The sequence below is a fragment of the Rhinopithecus bieti genome, unplaced genomic scaffold, assembly GCF_001698545.2.
Source record: "Rhinopithecus bieti isolate Rb0 unplaced genomic scaffold, ASM169854v2 scaffold_4600, whole genome shotgun sequence".
Classification (NCBI taxonomy): domain Eukaryota; kingdom Metazoa; phylum Chordata; class Mammalia; order Primates; family Cercopithecidae; genus Rhinopithecus; species Rhinopithecus bieti.
The window spans coordinates 682554-693408 of record NW_016804545.1 but is presented as its reverse complement, the minus strand read 5'-3'; the positions used below and the strand labels follow the sequence as shown (position 1 = coordinate 693408).

Genomic DNA, 10855 nt, shown 5'->3' with positions numbered 1-10855 from the left:
TTTTTTTTTTTTTTTGACACACAATGTGTAAAAAGTTTTGTCAGGTCAGGTAGCCTCAGGACTGGGGCCAACCTGAGTTTTTCTTTGAACTCATGAAAACCTCATTGCTGTTGGTTGAAATAGATGTAGTTTATCTAATTTATATTTTTATTGACTATCGTCTACCAAAATATTGACTTAAATCGTGTAACTATTTGATTTCAGACTTTAAATTGATCTGGTATTCCTTGTGGGGCTCCAATTGCATTTAAATAGATGTGAGAGTTGAAAGACCTATAAGGGGTTTCTCTGGTTTTATGATGTCTTATTCTTTTTTTCTTCCTCTGGTTGATGAAATAATAGGGTGAAAGGGATAGCCAAATGGACTAAAGCACAAGTGCCACTCTAGTTATTCAGCAGAGTGCTCAGTAAAGGTCCACCACAATACTGCCACATATCTGCTCGGGGATCAACAGGGCTGACTAATTAAGAAGCTCTTGAAAATTCTTAAGCTCACTGCATCCCTTCAGGTCTCCAAGGAATGCTAAGTTTCCTCCCTGTCACGAGAGACATGAAGTGAACTTAGTGTTCAGAGACGGAGGCTGCATGGCCCTCGGGGGCTGACCTGCAGGGTGCTGGACTTTGGGATATAGCAGAGAGAGCTTGGCACAACTTATTACTCCAGGCTGTAGAATCCTGGAAAAGAGCTACCATGGAGCCCATGCTTGGTGGACTGGAGGACCACCTTAGTGGAAAGGGGACAATCTGGGCCTCTGGCCTGCCATGTGCACAAGCATAATAATTGCTTTTGTTTAACATGCAGATGGAATATTTGATCCATTCCAGCCAGGCATTTGCATCTTGGTATGCTGTCTTAATTGCCAAAGTTTGTTTTAAGTATTTAACTTCTGTGATCCTCTAGTAAAATGAATGTTTCCTTTAGCACCTATTTTTATTAGTTTTTAGACCAAAGAAAACTAAGCACCATTTTATATTTAATAATGATTCTCGTATGACTTTTATACCAGATAAACTAAATTTTACCTTTATATTATTGTGTTATTAATGTTAAACTTAATTTTAATAAAACCATGTAGACATATTTATCAAATTTTAATGTTTGACCATAATGTAAGATTTTATAGATTCGTTTTAACCTTTCATAATTTTGTTAAAGAGCAGGTTGGTGCTTTAAGAAAACCTGTTGCATTTTGCTTTAATGTCCAGTTCACAGAAAACTGGATGATACCTTTTAACTTTAGCTAGTATGTTTACACACATAATTTTCTTTACAATCAACATTTTAAAACTTGCTTAAACTTTCAAAACAATAGTTTTTTTAACCTTTTAATGTAGGTAAAATCCACATTCTTATGCCTCCTTATAATCCTTTTACCAAAGGTATATTTTACTTTCCTTATACACCTTGCACATAAACTGTTTCTTCAGTAGTACTCGGGAGGCCTTACTACTTTTAAATTATACAACATTTTTTGCATAACATTTTTTTCTTTCACGACTTTCGTAGACAATTCTTTGACATGTCTCAATTTTCTGACTTATTACAAACATTTCTTTAAACAAGCAGTTAATTTATTTCAGGACAAGAATTTACCATATAACACTCTTTTTACATAAATTCTGTCTCCTCCCTTTTTTCTTTTCTTTTTTTTTTTTTTTTTTTTTGGATAACCATTCTTTTCCAAAGTGAACTTCCTTTATGTCTGTGTACTAGACTGTCTAAGGCCACAAGATTAGAAAGTACTGTAATACATGTTACACTGCTAACTTTTAGCAAACTTTACTTTTGTTGAAAACCTTGTAAGTTTGGGATTTCAATTATCCTTTGCTATTAATAAGACCTTGTTTAGTCTAAATTAACTTAGAATTGGTATAGATGGCCTTTTTTTTTTCTGTTAGCAAAACAGCTGTGCTACAGATTGAATGCATCTAGGCCATCCGTGGGTTACTGGGTTAAGGATTTTTGATAGGAAGGCCTCAGTGCCTTAGGGATATTCCCTTGTTTACACTGACAACAAAGTGGTATTAGAGTGTTACAGGGTTACTGAGAATACCTTTAATTATTAATTATACATTTTAAATTTACCTTAACTTTTAAAGGAATAGGGTATACTGTTTTTTTTCTTAACTACTTGTATATTTCTCTCTTTCTCTCTTTGACTTGCTGTCTCTCTCTCTGACTTTCCTTTTGCCTCTGTCTCTTCCTCTCTTTCTGCCTCTCTCTTTCTCTGTCTCTCTCTCTTTTCTTGACTCCTTTGTCTCTCTGTCTCTTCCTCTCTGTCTTTTCCTCTCTCTCTCTTTGCCTCTTTTTCTCTCTGTCTCTTTCCTCTCTTTCTCTCTGCTGGTCTTTCCTTGCCTCTGCCAGCCACTTAATGCTGCTGTTCTCTTAACTACTGTAGGTGGGGAGGGGGTCTAAAACCAGCTGTAACTGTCTATGTACGGAAACTGGTCTGGGTCCCTTGGCTTACAGGTTACCTTGTGCCATACCTTTGAAACAGTGGGCCTGTCTAGGCTTCCTTCTGATGGCCAACCCACCTCTAATGCTGGCCAGTCTATTTCACACAAAGTTCTAAGTTTTCTTGGTGTCATAGTAACAATGTAATCTCCCTTAAATCCTTTCTTGAAATTTTCAACATAGTTCCTAGTGGGATGGGCTTACTTTGTGCCTGACCTATGCTTCTTCGAGACAAAACACCACACTCAAACGCCACATGCACCCCACAAAACAAAGAACAGGTAAAAGGGGCACACACACACTTTTACAGTTTACACCAAACCAAAATCAAAACCAATGTCAGAGTATCTAGAAATCCAAACCAGGTCAAAACCAAAACCAAAGTATCAAGCAATCCAAGTCAACTCAAAAACAAAAAACAAAGTGCCGGTACAGGCACCCCATGGGAGATCAGGCCACGCTTCCACTCAAATGGAGTAGGCAAGTTCCCAAGACCAGTCCTGTCAAGCAATTCCAACCAAGTCAAAACCAAAACCAAAGTGCCGATAAAGGCATGCTGTGGGTGATCAGGCCACGCTTCCACTCAAATGGAGTGGGCAAGTTCCAAAGACTAATCTGACCAAGTTCTAGATGACCAGACTCCAAGTGCCAGTTCCTGGTGTTCAGCCACTGCATTGATCCTCCATGGGGGCCTGCCACACACTGCTCTGGCGTGGCGTCCCACGGGGGCAAATGCCTACTTGGGAGCGCTCTCAGGATCCTTGTCACTCCAGCTGGTTGGAGTCCCCCGCAGGAATGTTCCACATGGCATGCTAAAGCCACCTAAGGAGCTGCCTCAGCCATCCATTAATCACCTCACTTTCCCAGTCAGGGAACCAAGAACTGTAGCAGGAGGAGCCGTGGACAAAACCTCTTAGACACCGAGATAGTGAAGGGAGTGGCTTTAATCAGCTGGGAGCATCAGCAGGCTAACGTGTTAAAATCCAAGCTCATCAGGTGCTCAACTTCTGTCCCTTTTAAGGGCTCACAACTCTCAGAGGGTCCGCGTGAGAGGGTCGTGATCGATTGAGCAAGCCAGGAGGTACGTGACAGGGGCTGTGAGCACCGGTGGTCAGAGTGAAACAGAACAAAACGGGAGGTTTCACAGTGTCTTTCCATACAATGTTTGGAATCTATAGATAACATCAGTTGCTAGATCAGGGGTTGAATTTTAACTACCAGACTTAGGTCAGGCAGGCCCACGTCTGGTTTCAGGTCTGATTCCTTGGTTTCAGGTCTGGTTCCTAGGTGCCAGGCCACCTGCCTTTAGTTTCACTTCTCTTTCCTTTTCTGAGTATAAAACAATATGAGAGGGTCTCTCTCTTCCCTCAGTCATGAAAGAGAATAGATCAGTTTCCTAACATTCCTGCAAGGTCAAGTTGTGATGGTACATACTTGAGGCAAAAGAATACTCTTTATTGTTTAGGGCCTTGGACCCATATTCTTTTTTTTTTTTTAGAGACAGTCTCACTTTGTCGTCCAGGCTGGAGTGCAATGGCGCGATCTCGGCTCACTGCAGGCTCCGCTTCCCGGGTTCATGCCATTCTCCTGCCTCAGCCTCCTGAGTAGCTGGGACTACAGGCTCCTGCCACCACGCCCGGCTAATTTTTTTATATTTTTAGTAGAGATGGGGTTTCGCCGTGTTAGCCAGGGTGGTCTTGATCTCCTGACCTCGTGATCTGCCCGCCTCGGCCTCCCAAAGTGCTGGGATTACAGGTGTGAGCTACTGCGCCTGACCTGGACCCATATTCTTAATGCAATCTCCTGATGAATTAAATGAGACAATATGTAAATGTAAGCGTTTCTCTTACCTCTGCACTAGAAGCTAGCCAAATGGCCTTCTTGTTTCCTTTCCTTTGGTTTACACTCTTATCTGGGCCCTACCAGCCTAATGACAATAGAAGCATGGAAATGGAACCGCAAGGATGGAACTCTCTGTTTTGGTTTTGTTTTTTGTTTTTGTTTGTTTTTTTTGTTTCCCCCTAAAGGCGAGGGCCAAATTGCTTTTGCTTTTTTCTTGGAGTAACCCTGTTTCTGCTAGGTCTTTCAATGATGGTATGGTAGTGTTTAAGTTGGAGGAGTTGGAGAGAAAAATCCTCAGGTTTGTGTTATTTTACCAGCTATGTGGCAGGGAAGAGAGAGAAAGTGGTTTAGAGGAAAATAATCCCAAAACAGGACTTTTCCTTGAAAATCAGAGAGTTAGAAGTGAATTTTTATAATTGAGTAAAGAATGGGAAGGACTATGCAGATGTTTTCAAATAAGTGATGATTGTTAGGCTGAGATTTCGGTCAGAAATGAAAATGGATTAAAGAATGGTCAGTATAAATGGAATTGGGTTGAAGAAGGAGAAGTGAACCATTTCTTATTAAGTACCTATTAATGTTAACACAAATTAATCTTTTTTTTTTTTTTTGAGACGGAGTCTTGCTCTGTCGCCCAGGCTGGAGTGCAGTGGCCGGATCTCCGCTCACTGCAAGCTCCGCCTCCCGGGTTTACGCCGTTCTCCTGCCTCTGCCTCCCGAGTGGCTGGGACTACAGGCACCCGCCACCTCGCCTGGCTAGTTTTTGTATTTTTTAGTAGAGACGGGGTTTCACTGTGTTCGCCAGGATGGTCTCGATTTCCTGACCTCGTGATCCGCCCGTCTCGGCCTCCCAAAGTGCTGGGATTACAGGCTTGAGCCACCGCGCCCGGCCACACAAATTAATCTTATAAGAACTCAAGGAGGAAACAGTATTGCTGACATTTTAGACGGGGAAACTATCTCCAAAGTAGGCAGTTAATTGACCAGCCCAAGATTGTATAGTGGTAAATTGTTGGGGCAAAATGTGAAACTAGGTCTCTCGGATCCTCTAAAACATTGTTTCCATTTTGTCTCTGTGTCTTCAGAATTTCTATTTACCGTATCTATTGCCAGAGTGCCATATTTGAGGTGTGGTTAGATGAATATAACGTAAGTGAATATATAAGTTTAATAAACATTGATTCTGAGCTTCACTATGTCTCCTGTTCTGCACATTCTCCTCACCGGGATAAGATCAGAACTTGTTCGAATTCTAGAATTTGGTCTTATGTTTTATATTTTAGGACCAGTGACAAAAGAAGAAACTTGGCCAAACAAAAAGCTGAGGCTCAAAGGAGGCTCTATGGTCAAAATTCAATTAAAAGGCTCTTACCAGGCTCCTCAGACTGGGAACAGCAGAGACACCAGTTGGAGAGGCGGAAAGAAGAGTTGGTATGAAAGTTATAAGAAAGTACCCACAATTTAAATTGCATAATTCACTTGTCAGGTTTTATTTGTAAAATTTTTATCATTTCCAGAAAGAGAGACTCGCTCAAGTACGAAAGCAGATCTCACGAGAAGAACATGAAAATCGACATATGGGAAATTATAGGTAACTGTGCTGGTATTTTTGTATAGATTGAAAAAATGAAGTATCAAAGCAGTGATCCTTCATGTTTTAATCTTGTGTGCTTATTTTAAGCATTTTTCTTTGATTCCAAGCAAGTACTTTTGCTTACTGTCTTTCAAGAAAGAAAGGTAGTCAGCAAGGAGATGGTTCAGCCTTGACAGCGCTCCTGCTAGCCAGCCTCTGGGTGGTTGTAGGAGGTCCTTTTAACCCGCCGTTATCCTGTGACTGTATTTAGTTATAATGTGGTGTTTAAAAAAACGTCAGAATTCAGGTCTCTTGGTATTCTTCCTGTCAATCCATAGTGGTTACTGTACTTTTTCAGGAACCAGGCAAATAATGAAAATGTTTGAAGGAGTTAGGTATGAGACAGTGGAGAGGGATGTGGGCTGTGTTAAACTGGAACCCTTCCACAGTATCACCCTTGACAGAAGCAAACCTCCCCACCCCACCCAGCTCATTGTGTTCTTCGAAAGACTGCCCACTTTCCAACTTTTGACATTGCCTAAGCAGGATAAAGGAATGTATAAGGGCATTCTTGCACTCATGGTAAGATGTTCTTTCATGGCCTTAACACCATCAACAGTAGTGATGAGAACACATTCCTCCCACTCCACCTCTACCCACTTCTCTCTACTAGAGAGGCAAATTCCATCACTACAAAAGAGATCATCAAAACCACTGCCTACATTTTTGTATACTTCGGTAACTACACTAAGTAAAAAACTCCTGTAGTATCCCTTATTAACTGAACACTCTCCTACAAAGTTCAATATTTCTCCAATTTGCCCAATCACCATTCTTCTCCAACCATTTCCCCCTAACTAAACCCTTATACTGTGCCTTCTGGAACTGCATTGTTTAATGCTAATTCTCTAGATAAACTTTATTTGTGGATTTGTGTCACTATCAATGACTATAGACTGAAAACCTTCATAAAGTTGTAAAAATACTCTTGTGCAATCATTAAAGTTTTGAAAGAAGTTCGTTAATTAGTGCCCAGTCAGCAAATAGTTACATTAGAAAGGTACTGAGTGAATCTATTAGGCCAATTATCAGTTTTCTATCTGGAGGTTTAATATTTAATATTATTTTGCACTGATCAGTATAGAAATGCTTATACCTGGCAATATGACTAGCATAGAATAGGTGGCCAAGGATTATCTGTGGAGTTGATCTTAACTATTGAGCTGTGACAGCTTCTTTTTAAAAAATTGGTTTATCTGATTTTGTTGTAGACGAATTTATCCTCCTGAAGATAAAGCACTACTTGAAAAGTATGAAAATTTGTTAGCTGTTGCCTTTCAGACCTTCCTTTCAGGAAGAGCAGCTTCATTCCAGCGAGAGTTGAATAATCCTTTGAAAAGGATGAAGGTAAGATAATGAATGTTTATATAGAGAAAAAAGAATAAAGCTAAACAATATGTCTTTACAGACAAGCCACCTTGGTCCAACATATAAAAACATCTTACTTTTAAGATATGCTTTCCCCAAGCTTTTTATTTTAACAGTTGGTAACATTTCATGATGAACCAACTTACTTCATAAATAAGATATCTACCAAGACAAATTATAGAGTAGAGAATTGTGATATTATGTAGTAATATCAATATATTATAATAATATATCTTATTACATAGATGTGTATATGTAACTGGATAAAGAAACCCATGGAATTAACCTAGTGCTTTGTAGCATTCTTATTTTTTGGATTATAACAAACATTATATAGTACTTTTTCTTGATACTACATAGATCTGGCATATAAGAGGAAGTAAATGAAACACACACACACACACACACACACACACACACACTCTAATCTGTACACCTTAGTAAAAGGTCTATCAGTTTTCTATTGTAGCATGACAAACCACTTCCTTTATTTGCTCATTACTCTGCAATCTTGGCTGGGCACAGTTGAGTGGTTCTTCTGCTTGTCTTCCCTTGGGTGAATCATATAGTAGCATATATCTGAATGCCCAACTGGGGCTAGAAATCCAGGGTAGCTTCACTCACATGTCTGGTGTGTCAGATAAGATAGCTGGAACATCTGAGAGCTGGCTGGCATCTCTTCCTCCCTACACAGCCTCTCAGCAGGGTAGTCAGACCTCTCAATATAGTAGCTCAGGATTCTAAAAGGGAGCATTTCAAGAAGATTCTTTTTATCCTAGTAGAAGCTCTCTAGTTTAGATCTGATCTCTGCCTACATATGTCCAGACATGACAGATGACCCCAAAGAAGAAAATGGCCACTCATCTCTGCTCACCTAGGAAGAGCTTGTCCCTCTTTGGAATTTAGTTTCTTTACATTACTTTTTACCTACAGCTTTCTGGTGTTTTAGAAAATATGATTGTTTAGTTTATCTGGCCTTTTCTGGCTGTTATGATGAAAGTATCATCTGTTATATTTCTCCTAAACAGAAGCAGAACTCCTTGATTTTCTTTTTGACTATATTGTACTGCTATCCATGGAATTCATTGTAAGATTATTATTTAATAAAAAATGTATAATAAGAGTATTTTGGGATTTCAATAGCTAAATTTCCTTAGATTGGGGCAAAGAGTAACTTATTTTACACATTTCTACTGTACAGTGAGATTTCTAGTTTCTTCAAAAACCTTTTCTAGCATCCTTTCTTAAATAACTCAATGATACGGTTGATTATACCTCTTTCAGTGTACCTATTATAGTTGTATTGTTCTGACTTGCCTAATATCCACTGGGGTATATGCTTTTATAAAATTTCCTTTTGATTCAGAATATGACTCTGGAAGAACACAAGAAAGGTGTTAGGGCACTTGTGACTTTTTGCCACCTTTGATGACTATAGAATGAAAACCTTTATAAAGTTCTAAAAATACTTTTGTGCAATCATTGAAATTTTGAAAGAGTTTCATTAAATAGTGCCCAGTTAGCAAATACTCACATTAGAATGTTTCTAAGTGAAACTATTAGTCCAATTATCAGTTTTCTGTCTGGAGGTTTAATATTATTTTGCACTAATCTGTATAGAAATGATTCATAAACTTGAAATCTGGAAATTAGCTTGAACTTTCCAGAAATTTTAGTGTCCAGTGAACTAGTTTATTGAAGTATTATACTCTAAGATTTTAATACTATACTGTACTGTAAAGGTACATTTGTTTATGATAATTAATACAGAGTAGATTTTGGCTATGTATTAATTATAATGCCAGATTTTAGTGAAAGTTTCAAGAGACTTTGCCATGACCCTTTAATATTTCTCCTTTGTTCTGAGCAATCTTCACTAAATAATTTTGGGAATCCTTGCTCTGCATTATTTTGTGGAGATTCATCAACTTGGAAAAATTCTAGAGTCCATTAGTGATTGTAATTTTAATTAGAATATTTTTTGAAGGAGGAAGATATTTTGGATCTTCTGGAACAATGTGAAATTGATGATGAAAAGTTGATGGGAAAAACTACCAAGACTCGAGGACCAAAGGTGCAGTATATCTCTACCTTCCTTAAGTTATCAAAGTAGATGCTATTAGCCCTTGATGCTTCTCACTATAAGAATGACCGGTGCTGCTTTAAAGGAACCACAAGGACTGTGTGCCCAGTGCAGGTAGAGTTTGGAAGATGATGGTATCTTACACTCAGGAGTTTTGTTTTGTTTTATTTTATTAGTTTCATTTGTCATTTTGGTTATTTTCCTGATGTCAGTGAAAATACCATGAGTCAGGGCCAAAAGGGACCCAGAGCTAGTACTCTTATTCTAAACTAAATATTAAGTTTGCCTCATACCTCTAGACAGATAATTATCAGATAAATGGGTAGCATTATAAATAAGGCAAATCATGAAATCTAGAGACCCTAATTAGGAGCCCCATCTTTTGCTGACCTAGCAACATTGATTTTGTTTTAGTTAAAATAGGTGTAATTCCTAGAAATAAGTAGAAAGCTGTTATGTAGATGACATTTACATGTTCTCCCTTTTTTTTTGATACAGGATCTCACTCTCACCCAGGTTAAAGTCCAGTGGTATGTTCATACCTCACTGTAGCCTCACACTCCTGGGCTCAAGTGATCCTCCTGCCTCAGCCTCCTGAGTAGCTGGGACTACAGGCACATGCTACCATGCCTGGCTAATTTAAAAAAATTTCTTCTTCTTCTTCTTCTTTTTTTTTTTTTTAGGAGATAGTGTTTTGCTGTGTTGCCAAGGCTGGTCTTGAACCCCTGGTTTCAGGCAATCCTCCTGCCTTGGCCTACCAAAGTGCTGGGATTATAGGCATGAGCCACTGCGTCCAGTGCTGTTCTTCTGATATATGTCAAAGTTCTTGTTAGTAGAGTAGGAAAGAGTTGAATTAGAAAAATCTTGGATTTTTTTTCATTCCATTCCATTTATATTTCAGAATTGCTACGCTATCTTTTTGTCCTTAGACACTTCATCTTCTATCATATTTTCATGCTTTTCCATGCTTCTGAAATGTCTTCCTACTAAAAAAAAAAGTCATTGACTTCTTGTTTGATTAGAGTCTCCTTCCTATTTCAGCTGAACCACTGTTGCTTGTGTGAAACCTTCCCTCATTTCCCCAGTTAAGCTTAGACCTTCCCTTCTGTCTTTCTCCTGCTGTTCCATAAATAATACTTCCGTGGAGCAGTTGTGACAAGTAATTATTTGCATGTTTGCCTCAGTACGAGGCTGCACGTTCCTTGAGGGTAGCAAGTAGATTTTCATCTTTGCATCTCTAGAACCTAGCCAGTGTCTGACACACAGTAGGTTCTCAAAATCCATTAGTTCAGTTTGTTAAATATATCCATAAGAACCTCATTGGCTAGTAGAAGAGCAGACAGGTAATTAAAAAATCAGGGAGTAATGTGGCAAGTACTATAATAAAGGGACTGTAAAGTACTACAGCAGCATAGGGAAGAAAGGGATTGGTAGCATGTGGACGGCTTCAGAAAGGTAGTGCTGTTAGAACTGG

General features: G+C 38.9%; 1 protein-coding gene across 7 annotated transcripts in view; it reads left to right on the top strand.

Annotated features, from left to right (window-relative positions):
* The window catches only part of TTLL7 (tubulin tyrosine ligase like 7), a 136816-nt gene that overhangs the window by 84278 nt on the left and 41683 nt on the right, over positions 1-10855 (top strand). For all 7 annotated transcript variants that reach the window (XM_017869097.1, XM_017869091.1, XM_017869096.1 and 4 more), the window contains 4 exons: positions 5581-5728; positions 5815-5888; positions 7142-7277; positions 9286-9372. In XM_017869097.1, coding sequence (XP_017724586.1) covers positions 5581-5728; positions 5815-5888; positions 7142-7277; positions 9286-9372 — 445 coding nt within the window. The remainder of the gene's footprint in view (positions 1-5580; positions 5729-5814; positions 5889-7141; positions 7278-9285; positions 9373-10855) is intronic.